At 40.9% G+C, this 27,130-nt stretch overlaps 1 protein-coding gene across 1 annotated transcript in view; it reads right to left on the reverse strand.

Annotated features, from left to right (window-relative positions):
- The window catches only part of SYNJ2 (synaptojanin 2), an 81,656-nt gene extending 54,750 nt beyond the window's left edge, over window positions 1-26,906 (reverse strand). The window contains exons 1-3 of the mRNA XM_072994791.2: window positions 26,582-26,906; window positions 18,883-18,969; window positions 4,735-5,005 (exon numbers count right to left, since the gene is read on the reverse strand). Coding sequence (XP_072850892.2) covers window positions 4,735-5,005; window positions 18,883-18,969; window positions 26,582-26,702 — 479 coding nt within the window. The 5' untranslated portion in view covers window positions 26,703-26,906. The remainder of the gene's footprint in view (window positions 1-4,734; window positions 5,006-18,882; window positions 18,970-26,581) is intronic.
- Between the last annotated feature and the right edge of the window lie 224 nt (window positions 26,907-27,130).

Below are 27,130 nucleotides of genomic sequence, written 5' to 3' on the forward strand. Positions count from 1 at the left end.
TAAGAATTCTCTTTTGCAATAAAATCTGGGAATTAAACATACTATTGCTCCATTGTGGCTGCTACCACAAAAGGATTGTCTTCTGTACTGTGTGACTCACCAAGCCAAATCCAGCCCATCACAAATTTTGGGCTCTCATATGATTGACAGCTCCTCCCCCTTTGCAATAATAAGGAGACCAAAACTAACCAACAAAGAAGTTTCTTAAGCCCCTATATCAGCTGGTAGGCTGTATTTAATTACACAATTTAGAATAATCACACAAATAAATTTGCTGTTCACAGTGGGGACATCATGAAGACATGGTGAGAGTGCTGTTTATGTCACTGTAGGGACACAGACATAACAGTAAAGCATTTAGAAATAAAATCTACCACCCTTCTTGACTGCCCATTGCTACTGAAAGAAAATTTTAAGCAATACGATAAAGTATAGGTTTTTAATATGATAGTGTTTGATATTATATAGTCTTTTTGTGTCAATACTAATCTATGTGTTTAGGTTAAAAACCAACTGCAAATATAAGCAGTTTTGGATAAGAATAAGAACAGCTTTATGTTAAAGTATGCTGAGCTAAATCCAACCTTAGTGCTACCTAAAATTGACCCTAAAAAATTAACGGGACATGCCAACCACAACTAACATAACTCTCAATGGATTTAATACATCTACTCTAGTTAACACTAACATTGGACTTAGGATATCCTTTGATAATGCTACTCTTGCAAGCAGAGTAAGTCCCTGTATGTCTTTTCTTTACCTATAGAGGACACAATCCAGCCAACACTAAGTGCTTTTCAAAGCCCCTTTAATTTCAGCAGAGGAACTGTCCATGTTCTTAAATCTCTCTCCTTTTAAAATCACTGAGACTGAATTTGGCTGTATTGTGCCACACATGCTTTAAGAAAATCATGTCACTACCTTCACGAATCAGAACTAATCTTGCATAATGTTAGATCGATTAACTAATTTTATAAGAACATGGAGAGAACACACCAGCCTTCCAAATGGATGCCCTCCAAATGTGTTTAGTGATAGCTTCCATCATGGGAGTCATGGCGCTGTAGTCCAACACACATGAAGAGCATGAAGATGGGGGAAGGCTGGATCAGATGTCCAATGGAGTCTGTTATGTTCTAAGAAAGATGATTTTAAAGACTTGGGAATGTGTATAGGCCGTGAGACTGTTTTTTCTCCAAGGGCCATTCGGCAGCGAGATCCAGATAAAGTCAAGGCCAGATCAAGTGGCCCCCAGCGGGCGAAAGCAACATTCCAAAGCTAATGAAGAAGACGTAACAGTTGGGATCCATCATGAGAAATCTGGGAGGAGAATGGTGCTATGTTTCTTTGAAGTTAATTGGTGTAATGCTGAGAGGAAGAGGAGAAGGGGGAGGTATGAAGTGTGGAGAAGAAGATGGAGGATAGAGGGAGAGAGGAGCCTGTCTTTTTGGAAGGTTTTGGGAGAGGAAAATTACTCTGTTACAGAATGTAGCTGGAGTGGAAAAGAAGGAGGGGGAAAGCCCCCTTTGCAATATTTAGATTTAGCTATTTCTTACGTTAATTAGGATTAGTAGTTCTATGTAACCACAAAGCCTTGGGCTATGTTTTACTGCTGCTTTATTGCAATCTAAAAACTGTTTTCTAAGAATCTTTATTTTCTTAATAAAAATACTTTTAAAGACAATTGGAAGATTTGATCTCTTGGAACAGCAAGGCTATACTAAATCCAGAAGGGAAAAACAGTCACTGGCTTGCTACCATTGAGGAGTCATATCTAGTCCTACCTGGCAAGGTTGTTGTGAGGTTTTAGGAATCACAAAACCTATGCTTAAGTACTTTGAAAGTAAAGTAAACTTGTTCTTTGTTGGTCAGGCTTGCCCATGGTACAGATTTGTGATCACAGTGGCTCCCTGCCTACAGAAATCTATTGCAACATTGTGTAGACAAGAAATTGATTCAGAACTGTAAAGCCATCATAACCCACAGTCACTGTTTTGGAGCAGATATACCGCCACCTTTACTTTGGGGCTGTATTTTAGCAAAAAGTGGGCAAACACTAGTATAAAGAACTGTAAGTTTTAGGAAGCTGAGAATACTTTCATATACAAACCACAGGGCACATAAAGAGGGGGAAATTGTTATGAAAATAGCTTGGCAGCAGGACACTGAAACATTGTTTGAATAAATTATTCATATAGGTTTACATTAGCACAAGTCTGCACCATTTTCCAAATTCAATTATTTTTCACTTGACTATACTATTCACAACTGCCGCCAGCCAGCCACAAGGAGTCTCATACACAAAATCAGCTGCACTGACTATATCTCTGCTAAGCAGTATTGTTGCTTATACATTATGTATAGTCCACATTTATTATTTAAAATAGTTTAAATAAAATAATTGAATTTCCCTGTAGAAAGAGGAGACATACTGTATACACAAACTGTGTACTGTACTGCAGAAGTTGCTAATGCTTAGGACTTACACTTGCAAATTTTTAATGTAGAGAATGGGAACAAAGCTCAGACTTCCATTTTTTAAATTTATGTTGAAGGTTGTATTTACCATAGTGGACATTATGTGAGCCTGCCATTTGTTCTGCCCACAAGAACAGTCCCTGAATAGAGCTTGGTCTGAATGCTCCAACTGCTAAAACCGAGGGAGGGAGTCTGTATTGATTCCCACCTCCATCTGTACCTATTCCACCATTCTGGATCATTTTCCAAGCACTTAAAGCACATTCGAGTGGACGCAGGGGACTAAGGGTGCAAAGAGAGAGGGAAATAGTCTAAGATTATTTCCTATCAGCAGAAATGCTGGATCCTAAGCTTTTTTGTACTCCTGAATGAACCCAACTATCTACAGAAGATCCTGAATCCAAGCTACAGTGGATCCTCGACTTAAGGAATCAATCCGTATTGGAACTGTGGCCGCAGGTCGAAAATTCCGTAGGTCGAGGGTCCATTTCGCATAGGAATGCATTGAAACTCATTTAATTCATTCCAACCAGAGGAAAAAAAATCTGGGGCTTCCAAAACTGCACCCGCTGCCCTCTGCCTTCTGTCCCCACAGCCCTCTGCCTCTCATCTCTGCGGGGACAGGAGGCAGAGGGCACCGGGGACAGGAGACAAGCCAGTGGGTCCAGCTTTTTAAGCCCTGAAAGCCCAAAGCTGAGAGTAGGTGCAGAGCGGCTTTCGGCTTTCCCCGCCTTCCCCCGCTGTCAGCTTTGGAAGCCGAAAGCCACCCTGCGCCCGCTCTCAGCTTTGGGCTTTCAGGGCTTAGACCTGCAGCCTACGGACTGGAAGGGGGAGGCGGGGAAGGTGCCAAATTTGAATTTGGCGCTTTCCCTGTCTCACCCTTCTCGTCCATAGGTCGATTCTCCGGCTGCAAGTCGAAGTGAAATTTTGCGGCCGGAGAAGTCTGTAGGTCGAAAAGTTCGTAAGTGGAGCCGAATGTAAGTCAAGTCTCCACTCTACTGTCTCATCCTTCCTTCAGCTGTGAAAATTGTACCAGCTATGGCCCTACCTGGATGAGCGGAGTCTCATGACAGTTACACACGCACTGGTAACATCTCGCATAGATTACTGCAATGCGCTCTACGTGGGGCTGTCTTTGAAGATGGTCCGGCAACTGCAACTGGTCCAGAATCGAGCTGTGCAGCTGGTGAGTGGTGGGGCTGCTAGGGGACACATCAAGCCGTTTCTGTTTAAGTTACATTGGTTACCAGTTGCTGCCTGGGCCCAATTCAAAGTGCTTGTTTCGACATATAAAGCCCTAAACGGCTTCAGCTCTGGATACCTGAAGGACCGCCTCTTTCCATATGAACCTACCTGGCAAGTTAAGATCTAGCCAGGAGGCCCTTTTGAAAGAGCCCTCCCTCAAGGAGATAAGACAGATGGTTTGTAGACAAAGGGCCTTCTTGGCAGCTGCCCCCAGACTATGGAACGCCGTCCCAATTGAGATTCGTCTGGCACCAACGCTGACGACATTTCGGTGCCAGGTCAAAACCTTTCTGTTCCAGAAGGCTTTTAATTGAAATAATATCAACTGTGGGTCCTGATGGCAACTTTTAGAGTATATATTTTAATTGTATTTTAATTGTTTTATCTTTTTTACTGTAGTAAAATAGCTGTAAGCCGCCCAGAGACCTTTGGGTAGTGTGCGTGGCATATAAGTTAAATAAATAAATAAATAAATAGATAGATAGATAGATAGATAGATAGATAGATAGATAGATAGATAGATAGATAGATAGATAGATAGATAGATAGATAGATAGATAGATAGATAGATAGATAGATAGATAGATAGATAGATAGATAGATAGATAGATAGATAGATAGATAGATAGATAGATAGATAGATAGATAGATAAATAGATAAATAGATAAATAGATAAATAAATCCTGTTGCTGGCACTACAACTATGTGCGAACTAGCCTTGAAACCCTGGAATGTTTTATGACTAGGCAATTCAATCCTATATACTTCCCCTGCATTCAGTAGAGACTATTGCCATGTAAATGTACATGGTAATATAGTCTGTATTTTAGAAATATGCTATTGCTTCTTCTCCCAGAGCGGTCTCCCCATTTATATTAATGCAGCTTTCCACAGCTATATTTTAGATCTAGAAAGATCCCAGCCTCCCATGACACCAGTGAATGTAAGAAGAAATCTCCAAGCATCTGCCAAAGACTGGTCAAAACGAGGACATAGCATGCAGAACTAACCAAAAGAAGGAACTTCCAGCTTGATACTTGCTGTCACCTTGCTCCTGGGCTCGGACAGTGAGATCAAAGTTGGATCCTGTGTTTGGCCAAGAGAAGAAGAACACCCCAGAGTTCAGAATTTTCTTCAGAGTAGAAAGACGATCCTCTTCTTTGGTTCCTTCCTGGAGAGGACAGAATTCTGTTGCTGTGATTCTGTAAACTTCAGAATCAAGGATTTTCCCCACTGATGTACAGCCTGTCACGAGGACCAGAAAATGCATTGTGGCATTACCTAGAAAGTGACAGGTACATTACAGTTACACAGGAATACCAATGCTTATGTCACTCTATGCTTTATCTGTAAAGGGAGCCTGTCAGTCTCCTTACTACGTTTTACATAAAAAAATAAACGGCAGGCAGGGAGTGAAGGAGAACAAATAAGGACTTTCCAATGTTAGCAGTTCACTAGAGGCCAAAACTGAGATAATCTGTCTAGGACTCACCGTAGATGTGGCAGAGTTATGTCAGTCTGATTTACTTCCTAAATCTATAAAATTGGAAAAAAAAACAACCTAAGATAAAAAAACCGAAATCTTGTAAAAGCAGTAACAGTGTAAAGCCAAAGGTCTAAGTAACTTGAACATAGTTTCCAGAAACAAAAATCCTACAAATTTATTTATTTATTTATTTATTTATTGGACTTATATACCGCCCCATAGCGCTACGAGCACTCTCCGGGCGGTTTACAATTTAATTATACAGGCTACACATTGCACCTCCCCGTAAGCTGGGTACTCATTTTACCGACCTCGGAAGGATGGAAGGCTGAGTCAACCTTGAGCCGGCTACCTGGGATTTGAACCCCAGGTCGTGAGCACAGTTTTAGCTGCAGTACAGCGTTTTAACCACTGCGCCACGAGGCCTGGAAAATGAAAAGGTTTTCATCTGGGTCCCAAACGTTACAATGCAGACATTGGCAAGCATCTTTGTAAAGGGCATTGTGCAACCAGGAACCATCACAGAAAGCATCGTCACCTTAGTAACCACTTCCTTCATTTACTTCAATTGGTACACTTGTTGCTGAGTCTCTGAAAATTATTTTAGGGTCTGGGGGAATATTCATAACAGGAGATAATCCCTCAGGCATAATATTGCATTATCCTCTAACTCAGTCATTCTGATTGTCCCCCTAACCAGCTAAGAATCTTAATTAGATAGATATGCCCACATCAGCTGCTTTTCCAAGGATATGTTGTACAGTAGTAAGTAGCTGAGATACTTCACCTGTCACTTGGCAATGATCACTGCTTTGTTTTAATTTTTATCAAGACGAAAGTGAGAAATTCTATTTAGGTATGATTAAGCATGTTGAATCAATACACAAGGAGGAGCTGCTCGCTCTCCTTGCATGTTGATTCAACACCCAAATAGATTAGACAGATTACCTCATTGAAGAAAAGCCTTCAAATCTGTAACATATGAACAAATATTGTGTTTGTTGGAATATCTGAATACATGTGGCAGGAGGAATATTTGTCACCTAGAATGACAGTCAAGGTCACTGATTTGTGAATAAATCTATTCACAAAAGGCAATAACATGGCAAGCTGCCAGTGAGGCCGTATTGTAGTCAATTTCACTCACAAGAGGAAGAAAAATGTTCCTTTAGCAAATATTCTTATTTTAGCTTCTACTTCAGTCATTTCCATCCCTAACAGAAGAACACAAAGAAGTAAGCAAAAAGTAAGAAGGAAGCATTTGGGTGTTTCTGATATAGCCTCAAAAATACAAATGAATGAATAAAGAATATAAATGAGCATGAGATGCATATAGAAACCCATATAAAAGAAAATGAACATATTAAACCAATATTCCTACTATTTGCTTCCCAGTGGACATCTTATTTGGAATATTTATGTCATAAATCTAGCCTCACTATGGATGACCTAATCTGCAAAGATATCAAAGTAATTTGCATTGCTAATTTTTTTTCCAATAGCCATGAAAATTTTCCTGTACAAAGTAAATAAATAATTGTCAAACCAGCACAAGCCAACAGACATTTACTTCTGGCCAATGACATAATTTTCCCCTAGAGTATTTGAAGTTCAGCTAATATATGATTTCCATAAACTATCCTGACTCATGGTCAGAAAAAATATAAATATTGCAACACTAATGAAGAAGCCTCAAATGACTACTTAAAAAACAAACACAACTCCTGATAGGAGAGTTCAACAGAACCAGCAACAATCCTGCATTAACACTAACTGGTTTAAGCTCATTTACGCTTTACCAGCATGTGATTTTAACAAACAAAACATTTACAGACTAGTTTGATGCTACTTTCATTAGCCCTAAGTGCTTTTTTATGTTTTAGTGCTGACTCTGTGGTTTTATCTTCCAAGTTATAAATGATTGTTCAAAATTGTTTTCTATTATTTTTTGAAGGCCTAAGATCGAAAAGGAAGAACAGAAATACAATTTAACATTATTAAAATTTAATTAATTTTCAAGTGCAAATAGTAGTAACACTATCTCTTCAAATTAAAAATAAATAATTGCTTAAAGGGGCTAATCCAAACTTTAGATATCAAGTGCGCTGTAGTATACGGCGTGATGGAAAAGGACTCAAGAGGTCTGGGTTATATCCCTGCTGAGCCATGGAAACTCATTGGGAGGTGTTTGCAACTGGTAAAACTATTACTTAAATAATTCAATTACCTCAAAAGCCCTACAGGAGTCACTATCAGTTGGTTCCAACTTGAGGGCACATAGCATAATAATCCAAAATTTAGTAAAAAAAAAACATGAAATGCATCTGGTGAAGCTATCCGATACTACATATTTCTTTTTAACTACTGAGCACTTGAAGGAGGACTAAACAAACACTAGACAGAAGAGACAACTTCTGCCTGCTTTACTAAATATGCAAAAGAGAAAGTAGCTTTCTGAAATGTAATTACTGTTCTTTAGCAGCAGAAGGAAAATTATCTCCCTATTAGCTCACTACAGACAATCCCGACAACTGTCACTTGCTTACGTAATATCTTTTCTTATTATTCGCTTCAGTCTCCGTACATCTTGTACATAAAAGGATTGTTCCTGCCATATGAATAAAAACGATTTCATCTGAATCATAGAATCACAGAATAATTGAGTTGGAAGGAGCCTATAAAGCCATTGAGTCCAACTCCTTGCTCAACGCAGGAATGCAATGTAATGAAAGAGGACCGTACTGCTCTATACCTTTGCCAGCTACTCCCAGTCTCTCTATACATCAACCATCTTCAGTACGATTCCCCCTCCGCATGTGTGAACTACACATTTCCTCAGCCTTACCCAACATGCTCAGTGGTTTCAAGATGATGTTAGTTGTATTCCATCACATTTCAGGGATGTCTAATGGGGCGGGGTCCTACATATCATTACTGTTGGATGCTATTATCAATATGAACTGAATTTCAGAACACAAAGAAAAAGTATTTTGCTCTTATCAGCAGCAGCATCAATTCTCAAACAGAGGTTTTAGGTCAAGCTTTTTATATATCAGTTTCCTTGAGGAAGAACATTATGGAAGCCCAGGTGTGATTTTATAGTGTTCGCTTATTTACAAATACCTTTAATCAAACTGTACAGCTCTACATAATCAATCAGATATTCACTTAACACTACACAAAATAAATCCTGTAACAATATACAGGAATATGCAATATCTTTCTTGTAACAACATGACAATATAATATAGCACTTTTAAAATAGTGCAGCAAAACAAAAACAAAAAAGTCACTATCTCAACAACGGAGAACTGGATCTAAATGCAAATAGGAAGGTTCAAACTACATGTTATGTTAACCACAGCATGCATTCTGCTTTTCTTTTATTTAGAATACACTGATGCCCTTTGATCCACTGGGACCACAGCACATGCAAAAGGGAGGTTTGGTCCATCTCTTTACAGCCCTCCTCCAAAACTGGCACCAATGAAAACCCTTTCCCCCCTCTTCCAGTATCTGTTCCTTGGGGAGGAGCTGGCTCTTGAGGGGGCGGTAGCTAGAGATGGAAGATGAAACCTCCTCTCTTCATGTGCTTTGGTTTCAGCCCAGATCAGAGCCCCAGACTTGTTTCTGAGTCATGAACAAACAGAAAGAGAACAATAGACCATTTCTAGGGTTTCTAAACATCTTCATAAAGGTCACAAAACTGAGAATTCAGGTGGCCTTTACTCACTACCCTCAATCCCAGCCACAGCATACAACCTAGTACACATGGATATTCCATACTGATTCTACTGCTCTCTTATTATCCTTATTTGACTAGGACAACACTATGGCCACCATTGTCACTAACACCTGAATGTACTATGCACACCATGCAAATATATTAATGAACATAATGAAAACCCACAAAAAGATTTGCACATATGCTGTGGGATTCAGTTTCAGCATACGAAGCTAGACAGAAAATCCTAACAGCTACAGTTTCCTTTGGCACATATCCTACAAAGCGCCAAGCTTCTGCCTTTCTGGACATTGTGTATTTCACCATAAAACCCACAGCTAAAATAGACAATTGAACACACTGTAGAAAGAATTGAATCTCAAAAATCACAAACAGTTCCTTGCATCCCCAGAGCTCTTCTAATTAGCTAACACGCATTTTAAATTCTTAACTTTTTCAAGCCCAAATCCTGTTTGGAAAAATTGTGTACATAAGGGCAGCCACAGAGCATTTTCCTCTTGCTTCCCATCTGTCACACAATTAACCATATAACTACTTCCCTGACTCAAGGAAGCTGAGGAACACGGTGGATGTTTGGCAGCACAGGTAGACTTCCTTGTTTTCTTGTGTATTTATACTATACAGGATGAACAGGATTCTTCCCTCCGTGTTTAAATTTTTTATCAAGTTATATGTGAGCTCTTTAAAAAAATCATTGTTGGCTATAACAACAGTTATACCAACATGAGGAAGAATTACTCTGTCAAATCTCAAAGAATGCTATAATGCTACAGCACACAGACACACAGATTATATATATAATTTGTGTGTCTGTATGCTGCAGCATTATAGCATTCTTTGAGATTTGACAGAGTAATTCTTCCTTATATAAAAGAGTAATTCTTCCTTATATAAAATGTTGGATCTGCAGACCTGAAAGGGACCCTATAGATCATCAAGTCCAGCCCCTGTCAAGTAGGCCCAGTGGGGAATTGAACTCCCAACTTCTGGCTTTGCATATAGGTACCCAAAACACTGAGCTACCAAGCAGTTTATCATCCTCTTAATCTAGGCACATGTAAATATGCATATCCATTTAGAATGAAGGCAGTGGATACTCGTTTTATATTCTCTGGTTAATCACAATTAATGAAGTAACTCCATCTGCTAAGACTAATAGTACTCCCCATTACCCACTTTTAAGAATATGAAATATAAGTTGAGCACACATGTTTATGCGTTCAGTTTGCATGCCTCTGATTCCAGGAGGTATGGATAACAGCAAGCCTTATTTCTTGAGTGGATGCAATATTATGTTGTTTTGAAATGACAGGGATTTCATCTATACAGACTTCATATCAAATACATGGGTGTTAGGGTTGGGGGCACCATTGGAGCAGGGCCAGTGGCATAGCCACACTACTGTCCTACACGTGTACTGCTGCTTTCCAGAATTCTTCTGTGAGGCAGCTACCTACTAAAGAAAATTCCAGACAGGAAGAAGCACTGACAGATGTAAATTGCTTCAAAAGGCAAGGCAGAACTGATTTTCTTGGGACAATGTCTGGGCCAATGGAAACAGAATACTACAACTCTAGACCAGGAGGAAAGAATAGACCTAGAAAATGTTGGAAAAGGGAGTGCGGGTGTGTGAGCAAGGAGCTGCCAGTGTGCCATTCTCCGAGCTGCCCACCATAGAGGAAGAACGCGGCTGTCTAGAAGGGGTATTGGTAGAGATAGAACAGGAAGAGATAGAGAGAAAGATGACTTCGGAGGTGTGTTTGGCCGAGGAGAAAGGGGAGGAGCAAAACTTGATCGTATGGGAGGAGGTATTAAAAGAGGGGGGAAACGCGCACGTTTTCAATATAACGGATAAGCCTGAACCAGAGAGGAAGGACCAAGCGGTCCAGACGGAGAAGGTACCTGAGCAGGAGGATATGATTTGACTGTTGAAAGACTTCCCTAACCTGCGTACTGGGGGAGGTCTGTTACCTGATCCGGAGGGAATTGGAGGACAGAAGGAGAATTTAGAACCATTGGAGTGGACTGTGGTGGTCTATCCACGCAATCAGCGTGGGGGGAGGAGAGTGATCCGTCCCAATCCCTCTTTGCTGCAGCACCAACATGAGGGGGGCTGGGCGAGACACCCATGCTTCGGCACAGTCTGTGCAGTACGAAGCAACCCGCTGCGGCCCATGACGGATCGGGAGAGATTTGGACCAGCCCCGATGTAAGAAGTGATTGGACAACTCCTGAAGCTAGAGTTCGCATTTATAAGGTTTTACCTGAACTGAGTTTGATCGACCCTTTTGAAGCAGTAGAGTTAGATGTGTTAAAAAATAAAGGACATGTTGTTAAAGATACACAACAGCCACTGTCTCTTTTTCCTGTGCAAACTTGGGGATCGTCAGAAGGAGAAGAACCGGATCACAGGGGGACTGTTCAATAGGCCTCTGTGACACCACAGCTCAGGAGCAGAGTACATACCTTCAGGTTTCATTCCCAGCTTCTTCATGTATGAATGGGAAATATTTATGCCCTAAGCCCTGAAGGGTCTCTGCATTAATGAGCCGATGGACAGTCCCCTGACTTAGAAGGAGAACTGTTTCCTATGCTCCACATGACAGAAGAAGAAGCTCTCCATATTCTTATCTGTTTGTCAGCTGCGGGGCCAAATTAGGCCTCCCCCCAGTCCTTCTAGAACCTCATTACACATCAAGCCTCCACCTGGAGTCTTAGGCAGTAATTCTTATATTTTATCTAGGGTTTCAAATATTTTTATAACAAACCCTGCCCACTAAACCTATTATTTCAAGGCCTCTCCGCTATAGCAACTCTAGGCTTATGGAACTATTTTCACAGCCTACATTCCTCATTTAGAAGTCTAGACAAGTAAGCTCACATTTATGTGTGTGTTCAGCACATGCACATATGCATCTACTTATGTAGGGAGGGTCTCCAGATGCATCCAGAGCAAGCACTTTTATCTTGTACTTTTCTGTCTTTCACAGATTAGGAAGTCCCTCTTGGTACAGATCTTACAGTACCTCTCAGTGTTCCACCTGGATCCATCCAAGCAATCTTTCTTATAATCACTCAGCTTTTATTGTTTTCTATAGCCAATCAAGAAGCACTTGTGGAATGTAGACTGCTGGCCTTACCCTTGCCCCTCAGCCTTCAAAAACATCTCAGCTGATTTCCTTCATTCATGAGCCTCAAATACCATTTCTCATTCTATCCTTCTGTCTTTAAAGACTTATGTCCAAGACAGGACTACTCGTAGGTGATGTCCTTGTAGCATGCTCAATGTTTTATATCTGGTTCACAATAAACTACTCCTTTTGGAGATGAGGTGGCATATTGGGACCCTGTTCCATAATCTGATTTCTGGGATCAGCTCTCACTCTAGCCGGTAACCACCATCCCTCTTCTGCACCAAAAGAGAGTTATTTAGTTAGGTTAGTTAGGCATCCTTCAGTGATCTACAGAAATACAGATCAGTAAAGACATATACTGTATGTATCTGGCAGCACGCTATTGCAGTACCTAGGAGTAACACTGTGAGAGGTTTATGTACTTAAACTGCATATAACTTCCCTCGAAAGTCCTCATTATGTCTGGAGTTGGCCATATGTTCCTGAAGTCTATACCACAGAAGCATCAGCTCTGATAGGTTCTATAGAATCTGTGTTCCTCTCGAATTTGACAGTGGGCCTTACAAACCAATCCACATACTGATACTTCCCCTAATACACATGATTCTCACCTACACACATTGTTAGAACCACACACTGTTACATGCCAGTGTAAACACAGATTGAAATTAATTGAGGAAATTATATCAGTCAATGTTAAACATTTCAGGCATAATCCAGAGACACTTGGCTGTTAAATCTACTTCAGCCTCTCCCAACAAGGGTAAACAATCCAGCTGAGCTGCTCTAGCTAAGTAGACCTCATACAAGGAAATGCTATCACTTTTGAAAAACATTAACCTGGTGTCAAGCTTTACAAAACCCAGCAGCCTTAGAGCACAAATGCAAAGCAACAAAAAATATCCCATGTCATTGCACTGCAGGGGAAACTGGTGACTTTGCATGTAAATTAGTGAGTTTGCAGAAGAAAAAGGATGGCTAAGGTGCACAAGTGTGTGTGGATCTGTCTGTATGTGTTTGTGGGGAGAGGGGAGGCTACCAAGCCAGTATCATGTACAACTCTTGGGGCTGAAAAAGCTGTGGTTCACTTCTGCTTTATGGCAAAGAAGGTAATATTCTGACTTTAATATTCTAAAAAACAAAGCACAGGTCTTCACTTAATGAAGGGGGCATTTATTTTCCCTTTCTACAGGAGCTCCCTAGTGAGAGGAACCAGATTGAAAAAACAAATTTCATTAGCTGTTCTGCAACATCTCCTGTCTGTTTAGCCAGCCAGATCAGTCACGTTGCCTTTTGGTCTGTTTTATAGGTCAAAATTTTGGATTTAAGCTTGTCTAGTCTCCACGCTGTGACTAACACACATGTCAGAAGATTTATAGGGCTTTCTGCCTACTTAGATGGTTAGGTTGCTGCTGCAACCACAGCTGGAATAGCTTTTTATCATCAGGCATTCTGGAAAATATGACATACTCTTCTACTAGCAGCCATTCTAGGGCAACTATTTCTTTCAGAAGTCGCCACGCAGTCAGCATGCTAAACAACACAGCAAACAAAATGAATCAGCAAACTCTTAATCACATGTAAAGGAAAAATCAGTGCCTTTTGTACATCACAAATCATTTAGTAAGGAAACACATGCACTAGGTAGGAGAGAGAGGAAAAGTGCTTTGGCTATTAGCTACAGCACAGCTGCCTTTTATGTTACGAGTAGCTTTCACAATAAACTGAAACACTGTCAAGGGACTAGGGATCAACACACACAGTGAAACCCATGAATGTCCACAGTAAAGACAGCCCTATTTGTCTTTTGCAGCAGAAATGATAATGAGTCTTCTGGAATCTTGAAGCCCAAGAAGTTTATCTGGCATAATTTTTTTGTAATTCAGCCTGCTTTATCAGATGCCATGAAGCCTTGCCTCAGTTAGCAGTATATTTATTATATATATATATGGATAGGCAAATGTGGAAATATGAGGAAATTAAAATGCAAATAGCATATGTTGTTCGTACCTTTTGCATTGCAGTCCCCCACATTCCTCATTCACCCAACCACAAGTGTAGGTTTGTGCCAACCAAGGAACACTCCACACATCTCATGGATTTAGAGAAGATCCCACTAGTTATGTAGTGCAAGATGTGGGGGTGGGTTTACACCACAATATATCAATAAATCTCTTGAATAGCTTTTTTAACCATACTGTCTAATATCTATCATTATAATGATTCAAAATGTGCCAGGTCTTGTTAAGTTTTAGACTTTCTTCTGGCTCCCAGCACTGAAAAATACAGCCTGCAGAAGGTCAACGAACTCTACCCAACCACAAGGGCCAGGGATCATTGCAAAAAAAAAGACCAGCTAAAGACACCCATCAATCACAGTGACAGATAATCTCTCCCCCTTATCACAACAATACATCCACAACAAAAATACGCTGATCACCCTATCTCCTGAAAAGGACAAAAGCTGTTCCCACAGCTATAAATACTCAACTATCCAACAAACAGCAACAGAGCATGGACACAGTTCCTACTCCTGTCCTCTGAAGATGCCAGCCACAGAGACTGGTGAAACGTCAGGAAGAACAACCTTCATAACACGGCCAAAGAGCCTGAAAAAACCACAACAACCATCAGATCCCAGCTGTGAAAGCCTTCGAGAATACAATTAGCCCTCTCTTTATTTACATTGTGCACAACTATAGACAGTGCTTTCACTCTGCCAGAGACATCCCTGTCCTTTTCAGCAATATGAACCACCAAAAGATAAAGTAGCCATTCCATTAGTCACCTCAACGCTTGAAAAGGGTTTGGTAACATCTTTGGCTGAAGATTTGAGAATTTTATCCCACAAAACTCAAGGAGAGAGTTATGCTCCTCTTGTAATAAATGCTGAGTTAGTTCTAGAAACACCAATTAAATGTCACTAAAACAAAGAAAACTGCTATCTGCTGAATTGTTTCTTAGTTAACCATGAATGTCTGCCATAAATACAGCTGCCTATTCAAAATAAAAAGAAAGCAAAACATACTATTCGGTAGGTTGGCTGATTCTGGATCTGAAAAAGGGAGTTCCTCTAGGATTGACACATTTTTATGAACAGACATTCTATGCTTTTATGTGTTCCATGACATGGTAAAAATGCAGCAAGGTACAGATTTCCTCAGCACTTTTATCTCTTTGACAGAGACAGCCAGCCACTGAATTTCTGCCTGTTGAGACCCAGAGGTCCTATGTCCAAATGAAGTGGCAACCTTATCTCTGTCTTTCATAGCTTGTTGTCAGGGAGAAGTTTAGATCGTATCATTTACCTGCTTATGCAGTGCTGCAATTTGAGAGCTTTCACCTATTAGATATCAGCTTTCTTAGAGATACAAAACACACATCCAGACACTAAGGCACAGTGACAAGAGGAAGGCTAAGACACAACAGCCTGTTAATGAGGGCAACAGTATGATCTGAAGCATTTACTGAGAGTTCATTCTGCCTGAGCACCATGTGGGACAAACCAAACTTTCTCTCATCTCCTTCTCAGAAATGTCTCTAAATAAAAGAAATATCCAGTTATGTACTGACAACAGACTGTTGATTCAGCCTCATATTAAATAAATATCTTTAGCAGCTGGAGGGACTCAAAGCCAGGTCTTCTCTAGATATTAATTAGTTAGTTTGAAGTTATTTCTCTGATAATTACTCTGCCCCCACCAAAATCCCTTTGCTTTGGGAGCTCCTTTGTCTTCCCATGGACTGCAAAGAAGCAACAGTAGTATGACGGGTAGATCCAGCTGTCTCTTTCTTGCACAAAAGCTGCTTTGGCAGCCTATTGCTAGTATCCTGCTAAGTTTAATTAGCTAATTGTTTGTTCTTTTTATCTGAAAGACAACTATTTATCAACCTGTCTCTGCCCGGCTCTTGAATATACAAATTGAATTAGGAACTGGAATTGATCTGGCTTACTGCCTACATCAAGGATTGTCTTCACCCATTAGCTTGATGCTGGCAGAAAATATGCTAATTCGGTTGTTAACAGGTTTAGGAATTCTGAAAAATACTGTCCTCCATAAACCTATAAATCTGGATTCTTGTTTATCCAGGGTATAAAAGTTACTCTGAAAGATGAATGGTGGTCCTATTTTTGAAGCATAGAGAAAATCTGTCATACAGGATGTACAATCTCACAGAGTTTGAAGTGCATACCTCCTGGTTTGTAATAAGAAATGTGCTTATGGCAAAAGCCTGAGGCATTATTTCCAATTTCACAACAGAAGTTAATGTGAAAGTTTGTTTTTAAAAAACCCTTAAAAATAATATTTAGCAATTTCCTTTTAAACCAATCAAATACAAAAAACCCTTCTAAAAATTAGCCTTTGAAAATTAACTGAAGAATGTTTTCAATTAATATGGGATTCATTCATTCATTCATTCATTCATTCATTCATTCTCTGCCTTTTTTCCTCAAGAGGATCCAAAGCAGCTTACAATATCAAAAACAAACAAAATGAAAACTGGAAGAAAACAAACAAACAACAAAACAAAAATAAACTCTGCTCTTGCACAGCCAGCAAAGGAAAAAGCCTGCCTGCAGAAGGGCTGCAAAGAGGGAGCCAGACTGGTCTTCTGTGAGAGGGAGTTCCGTAGCTTAGGAGCAGTGACAGAGAGGGCCCTCTCTCTCTCATGTCCTCATTGAACACATCTGTTAGGGTGGCAGGATAGAGAGAAATGCTTCCCCTGATAATTTTGAAACTCAGGCAGGCTCATAAATGGAAATACGATCCTTCAAGTAGCTTGGATCCAAGTTCTTTAGGGCTTTATAAGTCAAAACTAGCACTTCAAATTGCACCTGGAAATGGACTGGCAGCTTGTGGAGCTGTTGTAACAGGGGATTTATGTGATCCCTGTAGCTACTACCAGTTAACAATCTGACTTAGGCATTTTAGACCTACTGAAATTTCTGAACACTTTCCAAAGGTAGCTCCACTTAGAGCGCATTACAACAGATGTAACTAAGGAAAGTGTCACTGTGGCCAGGCCAGACATATCCAGGAATGGGAACCACTGGTGCACTAGTTTTAACTGTGCAAATGCACTTCTGGCTACCACTGAGACCTAAGCATCCACGCTCAAGGATGAATCCAGGAGCATACCCAAACTGTGAACCTCTTTTCAGGGGAAGCATAACCTCATCCAGCTCAAGTTAAACCCTATTCCCTGATCAGTCTTTCAACTGACCAGGAGCACTTCTGTCTTCTCTGGATTAAGCTTAAGTTTATTCACTTTCATCCATTCCATCACTGATACTAAACACTAATTTAGAACCATTATTGGAATTAGATGAAAAGTAGAGACAACTTTGGGCATCATCCATATATTGATGGCTCTGAACCCGCAAACCATGGACAGCCTCTCCCAGCAGACTCACATACATGCTAAAAAGCATGGGTGACAAAACTGAACCCTGAGGGACACAACAGCCAATGGCCAGGGAATCAAACAGAAGTCAACCAGCACCATCTTCTGAGTTCTTCCTTCCAGAAAAGGCCAGAGGCACTGTAGAACAATGCCTCCAAATCCGGGTTGGGCTGAAATACATCTAGATTCATCTAGGAACCCTTAGAGCTGAGAAGCCACCATATGCTTTAATATATTGCCCAAAAAGGAATATTGGAGCCTGTCTGGTAATTATACAATACCACAGGATTCAAGAAGGGCTTGTTCAGCTGCTGTAGCCTCCTTTAAGCAGGCTGGGATCCTGCCCTGCTGCAGGGAGGTATCTGCCACTCTTCCTACGCATGCGGCCAATCCCTTCCCAGCAACTTTTATAAGCCAAGAAGGTCAAAGGTACAACATACATTTGGTGGCTCTCACCTCTCCAAGAGTCTTGTCCACATCTTCAGGCTGCAGGAAATGAAACTTATCATCGCAGGACAAGTAGGGCCCTAACATGCATTCACAGGACCTGTATCGGCTACAACATCCAAGTCAGAGCAGAACTGAACATTTTTGCCTGCACAGTGTCCTGCAGAATCTTCACATTGGACTACAGAGCAGTCTGCATTCCCTTCCTATGGGCCAGCATGGAATAGGCGCTTGACCACTTGAAAGAGCTCAGCCGGATGACCATGAGCAAAGCAATGGTGGCTGAGAAAAATGCTTCTTCACTACGAACACTGCCATGGAGTAGGCCTTTCAGTGGGCCCTGGCCTGTGTTTGTTTAAATTCACTTCACGTTTTCTGCCATTTTGCTCTAGTCTCCTTTCCAGTTATTTCATCACCACCATCCAGGAGGCTAGTTTTGCCCCATTTCACAGAAGGAGACACTTAGTAGTGATTATGTCAGTGACCCTAGCCATTTCCCCACTCCAGACATCAAGCAGAGCTTGGACAGAATTGCTGGCTGAGGTGACAGGAAATTTTGATTTTATTATTTTACCTTGTACCTTGAACACTTTGAAGACTGTCGTTTTGCTAGTTTGGATAATACCTTAATTGATACAGACGATAACAATTTCACTCTATCATTGTGTTCATTGTTTGTTGCAGTTGTTTCACTCCATGCTGGCTAGCCTTCTGTATGATGGACTCCTCCACAGCTAGGCTATCACTGGGTAGTAAACACACAGTCTTCTGCCACCAGGGCAGTCCTTATAGCTTTACCAGTGTGGTGCAACTTTCCAGAGCTTCCACTTCACTGGCATAGCTTTGAGAACCCAAGGTCACCTTCACACCATATTGGTGTAGGACTTAGATACTGTAATGTATATAAATAATTCTACAACATTAAATAGTGGCCACTTACCAGATTTTAACTTGATTGCTCCTAAGCACCCATAAGCATCCATAAGCTTCTCATACTGCCCTTTAATTTCCTCCTTTTCTTCAGGAGCTGAGGAAATAATACAACAAAAGACAACAATTCTTGCTCAGTTTTTCATCCTATGGCAGTTTGTTAACAGAACAAAAAGTGGTGAAATCTGTATTTGTTTTCTCCAGGGATGATCTGCTATACAGTTTGGACTACTGGTCTTATAATCCCTTACTACTGACCATGCTCAAACTCAAACTTTGGTATTCCACCCCCCAAATCCCAGCCAAGCTCAATGGCACAAAAATAAGGGAAGAGGGGAATCAGATTAGGCCAGATGTTGTAGCTACAAAGTCTTTGTCCCAAAACAGAAAGTACAAACTAAATAAATTATAGGCAAGTGTGCAGGTATGAGAATACATATAGAAATAAATACTGATTGAAGCAGCAGTTGTGGATCTCCATTTATATAACACGAGGCTGAAAACACTTACAGTTGCCCACATAGTGTCTATGCTAACAGGTCATGTTGTTTTTAAATAAAGGCCATCTAATAATATTCACTGTAGTCAGGAGCTCAACAGGAACAAACATTTCCCAGATGTGGATGAATACAGCTCAGATCTCATGACTGGAATCTAAGTACCATGATTGTGTTTATGGGTGGGGAATTGTAACCTGAATGGATGTGAGGATCAGAGCAATACACACTTGAGAACTGTGCTGACAGCATTGCCTTCTAACTGTACTCAGTACCTAGTGTCTCTTATTGGACCCAAATGTTGGGATTTACCAATTTAGCTACTGTTTTGACAGTAGTGTTTGGGGGAGTCATATGTGGTACAACTAGCAATGCAATGCAAAGCATCAAGGCCAGGAAAGAAATTGTGTATTTTGTAAAAAGCCAATAAATATCAGAACTAGTTGGGAGTCAAGGAGCTGGATCTCACTCAAGCCATTTTTCGGGGGCTGATTGTGTTATGGCTAACCTTGAAATACTAACTATAATTTTAGTTTGGAGGGAACTGTACTGAGACAGCACTTGTAGGAGCTCACTGAACTGACTATGCTCCAATGTCATGCATTGCTCATCATTCCAATTCGGATAGTGAGTGACGTGGAAATGAAGATCGGCAATCTAGACTAGGAGCTGGGATTCCTCTCCAGGAGGCACAGCTGGTAGAGAACCAGGGCCAGGAGAAGCACCCACAGGCTAAGTCAGGAACTGTGAAAATCTAACTTGTAATTAATATGTCAGTCTTGCCAGTCTTTAAAATGTCAAAAAATTCTTTGTTGTTTTTGCTGTGGCTGAATACCCTTGAGGAAATCAGAATTACGTAATTTTCTCAAGCGGTAAAACAAGTCTCCAAAATGCCAGAGGATCTTTATAGCCCTGTTCTGTGCATTGTTACTTGTAGATAAGTTTCACTGTTCTGTGGGAGTTATTTCTAAGTATGGACACATACTGTAGGATTATACTGTTTGTCTATGTTCATGGTGTGTGAGACACACACAACCTCTTATACTACACTGTCTAGAACAGGAATGAGCATGTTTTTTTTTTGTGGCGATGCACTAAACCTATTGCAGACTGTATCCTTTCCTGCTGATGCCATGGTGCTGGATTTGTCCAATTCCTTCAACAATTTGTCTTTTTAACAAAGCATGCAGGGAGCATACACCCTATTTATAACTTTAATTGTGTTTTGGGAAGGTTTCCAGGAATATGATTTGGCTTGGCAACAAAAGGCATATTGCCTGCTTCTAGGATGGCACTTTGGCTACAAATGTACAGTATATGCTATATATTCCAGGCATTATACAAAATTCTGCAAGACCAAAGTACCAGCAAAAAATTGTCTGTGTACACAGTTATGAATTCACATTGAGGTACTGGAACTTTCTCACACATCAAAGGAAACAGAGCTGTTCCTGTTCAAAGCTTTACATACATATCAATGAACTCGATGAATACAGAGCAGAGTTACTGGATCAGGCTGTTTCTTGTTCCACTAAACAGAAGAATCACTGTAGCTGTAGACTACAATGAAACTGTAAAAAATAAATGAGTGACTTGACATTTAAAAATGTAAACAATTTTTTAGGAATGCAAGTAATTTTTGACTTTTTCTGTATCACATCTCAGAGGAGAAACAAGGGTTGAAATCAGAGAGTTCATTCCCTCCCTAGAATCAGTAAATAGAAATATGTTTAAAATAGAATGTTGCTCATTGTAGCAAGAAATTATGGATGCTATGGCTTGCTTTCAGTTTATAGAATATACTTAACTGTTGGGAAGCAAGAACAGAATAGTCAACATTCATATCTGGAAGAAAATCTTATGGGAAATGCATTTTAAAGTCAAGTAAGATTCGAACATTAAAATCTATGGGGGTTTTATTGTCATTACAGTTAACGTCCATCTAGTTGATGTTATGGGCTCTTTATATAAGGCCATACCAAGTATTTTCATGTCAGTGTGACTTCCTGCATGAGGAAGTTGTTCCTGCAGCCTATATATGTACGTATTTGTGTGCACACCTGTGCCAATGGCTGAAATCCTGTTGTTTTGTGTGGTGAGTCACATTAGTGTAGAGTTCCATTTATATGGGTCTACTCTAGTTATGATTCATTTTAGTGTAGCAAGATGCAACACGAGTAGGCCTATGTGAATCAATGGAATGTTTTGTTGTTGTTTTTGGTGATTTCCCCCCCGGTCCCAGTGTGTTCTGATGGGGCTTGCTCTGTTTGTTTGTGGGTTTTTTATGATATTTTTTTTCTGGCCCCAATGTGCTCCAATGGGGCTTACAGTGTTTCATTTTTTGTTTTTTGTGATTCCCCCCTCCCCCCTGGTCTGGAATGGATTAATGTGGTTTCAATGCATTCCTATGAGAAATGGTGCTTCGAGTTACGACCATTTCGAGTTACGACCATCATTCCAGAACAGATTAAGTTCGTAACTGGAGGCACCACTGTAACTAATTACCCAATATGTTACTTTCTTACTGGTCTTCTGCATTTTTTAAAAAAGCAAATCAAATTCAGCAGGAAAACAAAGCAGCTATGCATTTTACTGTATTATGAAAGCATGATGCACTGAATTGTTCGGTCGAGAGTCCTAAGGACAGGGAAGCCTATCAATATGCTCACACAAATAAATAAGACAGTTACATAGACTTAGGCATGATAGAACACATGTTGGGTTGGTATAATTACTAGGCTTTTTATTATCAAAGTTGATTACAGGGAATGTACACTATAGTCTAAGGTCCCACAGGTTTACAAAGAGGGAGTTGGTAGAGTCACACAAAACAAAATATGGCTGTGCAAACATAAGGCTGAGGTTTCAGCTCCAAACAAACGTAACTTGTCAACCAGCAGGCTCACTGACAATTTACAGACATGACTCATATTCCAATTAGTGAGGGAAATTGCTATAAAAAACAATGAATACAAAAGAAAATGGTAGCAGTTTATGTGTAAACTAAAGGTTAGTACTCCCAACAAGGACATACATTAGATGTGTGTCAGATGGCTCCTTGAAAAGTAGCAGCAGGTCACCTATTCTTGAAATACGCTCCTGTTTAGACAACTTGTGTGTATTTGACTACAATAATACTTGCCCACCTCTAACTGTACTGCTTCTGTGTGATATTACAGTAGTACCTCAGTTTGCGAATGCCTCAGTTTATGTAATTTTCAGTTTATGAACCGAAATCTATAAGAAATAAAGCCCCAGTTTATGTTGTTTTCTTTTCTTTTTTTGCACTACGAAAGGGTTTTCCCAGGATGCATTGCGCCTATAGCGTTGTCCCTTTCATAACGCAATTGGAGTTTCAATTTGCGAAATTTTCATACTATGTAATTTTCATTACTACGTAATGTCCTATAGAACAGTGGTTCTTAACCTTGGGATACTCAAGTGTTTTTGGACTGCATCTCCCAGAAGCCTTCACCACCAGCTGTGCTGGCTGGGATTTCTGGGAGTTGCAGTTCAAAAACACCTGAGTAACCCAAGGTTAAGAATCACTGCTATAGAGCGTATCTGTTTTGCAAACCGAGGTACTACTGTATTAATGGCATATCCACTGATACTCCTGCTTCTTTGCATCACTCATAACTGTCAAGATGCCCATGCAACATTCCAAGAGTGAAAGAAGAGTCATCTTTGGGAATAGGGGAGACATGCAGGTGAGAAATACTTAAACACAAGACCTATTCAGGCATTAATTCAGTGTTCTGAACTCAATGAGAAAGGAATATCTAGTCCCATTCGCCCTGTGTCACTGCTTTCTTCATGTCTTCAGTGCTAAGTCTGAATTTTACTCACATGAAAAATCCTACATGAGAACTTCTCCATTTTAGTCTCAACATTGAAAGCATAAAGAAAGCAGTGTTGAGGAGATGGGGCTGGGTGATCTCTCTTTGAATTTTCAGAATGTCACGTTTGGTAACACCTGAATAGGCCTAATAGGTCTGACTGAATGCCAGTTCTGAGTAACATCTACCAGCTCATAAGTGACAAAATTAAGCTATCTTACAATATTACAAATCAAATATTGATGCAAAACAATATTTAGTACTGTTACAGTTGGATTATAAATGATACCATTTTATATTGGTTCATTCCTATGTTGATAACCATGGGAACAGAATGCTAGACTAGTTAGGCTTCTGGCTTCATTTAGCACAGTAGTTCCCAACCTTGGGTAACACAGGTGTTCTTGGACTTTAATTCTCAGAAGCTTTTACCACCAGCTGTGCTGGCCGAGGTTTCTGGGAATTGCAATTCAGGAGCACCTGGGTGACTCAAGGTTGGGAACTTCTGATCTAGCAGAACTATTTCAGGATTTTGCTTTTAACAATAGCCAATCAGATGTATCTAGGAATGCCACAAGCTTTGCTGTCATTGATTGTGGTGTGCTTTTAATAATAATTGTGTACTGCCAAGTCAAATTCTGACTTATGGCAACCTTTTTTTCAGGGCCTTCTACATAGAGAGTACTCAGAAGCAGTTTATCATTCCCTTCTTCAGGGCATCCAGGGATGGTGCACCTTGCCCAAGGCCATGTAGGCTGGCTCTTCTGGATGGTATAGTGGGGAACTGAACTCCCATCCTCTTGCTCTCCAGCCAGAAACCTAACTTACAGAGCAAGCCAGCCAGCTGGTTTACTTTTACTAGTGTTAAAAAAGATGAGATCTGAGTAGCCAGATTGATCTTCCTGCTCTATTAAATCTAACACAAAATAGAATGCAGCTATACTGTAAATTGTAACTAGATATGCTGACCATGAATTCTGTTGAAGTTTCACATCATCTGTGGCTCTTCCTTGCTAGTGCTAAATTATAGTACATGAATCTTCATGGATTTTAAAGTTCTCCCAAAATACTAAGAATCAAACAGCAATGAAATGGAAGTTTCATACATATAATGCAGAGAGGATTGCCCTGTTAATCCTGGGTTTTGTTAATTTGCAGTACTTTTGACACTTCAACTCTATATACACTTATTTGGGTTAAATTTTATTGAACTCTGTAGAGCTCAATTCTAAAGAAGGATGTATAGGAGCTGTAAAATTCAGGTTACATAAAATCTCGAAGTTCATGAGTAGAGAAGTTTGCAAGACTTAAGAAATGCAATTAAAATTATACTGAGCCTGAAATGCTCAAGGTATGTGTAATGCACTGAATTCCAGCAGCTCAGGGCAGATACTGACAATGATGCATAACAGAAGAGATTATATCCTTTGAAGGATTGTCAAGTGAAGCAGAATGGATTCAGGGGCGGGGGGAAGAGAGATAGCTTTAAAATATTAATGTCTCTCAATACAAGTTGCTGGGACACATGAGAGGGAGAGTGTTACTGGTAACATAGCACTGCTCATGTTTTCTTCACTTAGTATTAATCTTTAAAGCACTGTGAGGCATGTTTCAAGCTTTTGGGACTTACTGTACTTTGCTTTGTCTTAATGAAGCCCCCAAATCTACCAACCACAGTCAAATACAAAACAGTGGATGAAAACAATCATACATTAAAATTAAGAGAAAGTGTTTCTGTTGTTGTCGTCATTGTCAGTATCAGCATTAAGGTCACAGTTCTCCCCATATGCAAATGCACTCCTGGGTTGTTGTTTTTTCTGTATAAGACTTATACAAAATGGGAAAAGAGCTTCAGTATGGCTGCTAGTGTCAAACAGCTGGAAGTCAGGATGAAACACTTGCTAGCTTTCTTACCATCCAGAATCAAGTAACAGATCCCAGCTATTTTCTGCTCACCTACTCCTTAATGCACACATTTCTCCTTTGATAGAATAAACAAGCCATTTATGCACATGAGAGTCAAAGTTATACACATTTTTACATTATATTTGGAATACTGTGATCTCTGCAATATGCATATTATGCAGCATGTGGACAGTTTTGTTTTTTGTCTGTATCTTAAGAACACCATAAGTTCTCAAGTGTGTGTTGCTCTCTGTGTGGCTTTTGAAGGCCACTGCATTAACATGTTTACTTCCAGTGGGGCCTCAACAATAGACAATAATATGGAGTGACAAACAATCCTTGGAGAAGCAAGCAGCCTATATTAACTCCTTCAAAAATCACTAATATGTAGTGCAGTTTTGGTGAAATGTTTTGAGACAGTGAAACGCCTGCCATTTGTCCTATCAAATACCCACATTTATCCTCTTGTGTTTCAACACTCAGGATGATGAAACATGTTAATTAAATGCACAACAAAACACTAGAAAAGGGGGGGGGGATAGCTGCCTCATAGTCAATGGAACAAAAGCACCCTCTTAGTTACTTAATCTGCCTTTATTAGTATTTTCAGTCTCAGGGAAAGGAATCTGGCTTTTTTTTTCATTCAGGTGTCAAAGCAACTGTATAGGATTATGTGGCTAAGTTTCAGGTTACAGAGAATCTCAGAGTTCTGCAAGACTTAAAAATGTAATAAAGATTATTCAAAGACTGATATTTTCTAGGTATGTGTTGCACACACTTGGCTGCCTGTGGATGCAGTTTGTTGTTCCCCACTGGGTCTCAAACCCCTCTCCTTATTCCTACTACTGTACTCAAGGTCAGCCAAGTTCTTTTGGCACCTCTCCCAGACCTGATCGTAAAATACAATCATACTAAATTAAATAACTGCTTGATGTCTTTCATGACCCCTTTTGCTACCTGAGTCGGTGGCTTCATTCTTCCTAATGGTCGGGCTGACCCGCCCCTGCAATAAGTTAACTGATTCAAAAAGTGTGATTAGAAAAAAGTCATGGCGTATGCCTCTGTCAAAATACCTTGGGCCAGATACGAATTACAGTAATCAGACCCCTAGGCTGAGAGACAGGAAGTAATTCCAAAGAACATCTGCTCGGAGGCAAGAGAGGGAGGAGCCAAACAAAAAGCCGGGAAGGGGCGCGGGGAGAGGGACCGCTGGCCTCCTGCTCTGCTTGCGGGTCCCTAGTTAGTTGGTTGGTTGGTGAGTTGGCTGGCCCTTGTGGGAAACAAGATGCTGGGCAGGCTACCCTTTGGTTATGCGCCTCCCGCATTTTCCCGCCGACGCCTACCTGCGCGCGCCGGCAGCCGATGGGCCCAGCAGGTGTGCGCCAAGAGCCGCCCGCCAGGCCACGCCCACCCACCCCCGGGGCTCCCTCCCTCCCGCCCCCGGGGCTCCCAAGCGGGAGGCACTTACTGAGGGTGGCCATGGTGCCGGCTTCCAGGAGGAGGCAGTCGGGTCGCCCGCGCGCCTCCAGCAAGGCGCTTGGCGCGGGTTCTTGCTTCCACAGCAGTCTTAGCCCTTTGCTCAGAGCCATGGGGGCGGCTTTCCATGAAGTGGTCTGGAGCGGTGGGGGGGGGGGTTTAAAAAAAACAATCACGCCTGGGGAGGTGGGGGGGAGCCCTCCGGAAAAGGAATACCCTGGAGTAGCTTGTTTTCTTCCTCGCTGCCGCCTCACCGTTAAAGCAGGCTCCCAAGCGGGGACGAAAAGAGTCGGTGGGGAGGGCGGACGGGAATTCTCCCCTCCTCAACTGCCAGGAGTGAGTCCCACCGAAGAAAAGGAGGCAACAACTTTTCCTGCTTGAAAAAGCAAAGTTTGAGAGGAATGGAGACGGGCTTCAGACAAACCCGAAACAAAACCAAGCCCTCTCGAGGCTGCCTCTTTCCTAGAAAGTTGATATCTTCTCGGGGAGAGCGTCGTGTCCTTAACGGTCTCCTTAGCCCGTCGAGAGCTTTTCCCGGGGG

Source organism: Pogona vitticeps, chromosome 1 (assembly GCF_051106095.1).
Source record: "Pogona vitticeps strain Pit_001003342236 chromosome 1, PviZW2.1, whole genome shotgun sequence".
Lineage (NCBI taxonomy): Eukaryota > Metazoa > Chordata > Lepidosauria > Squamata > Agamidae > Pogona > Pogona vitticeps.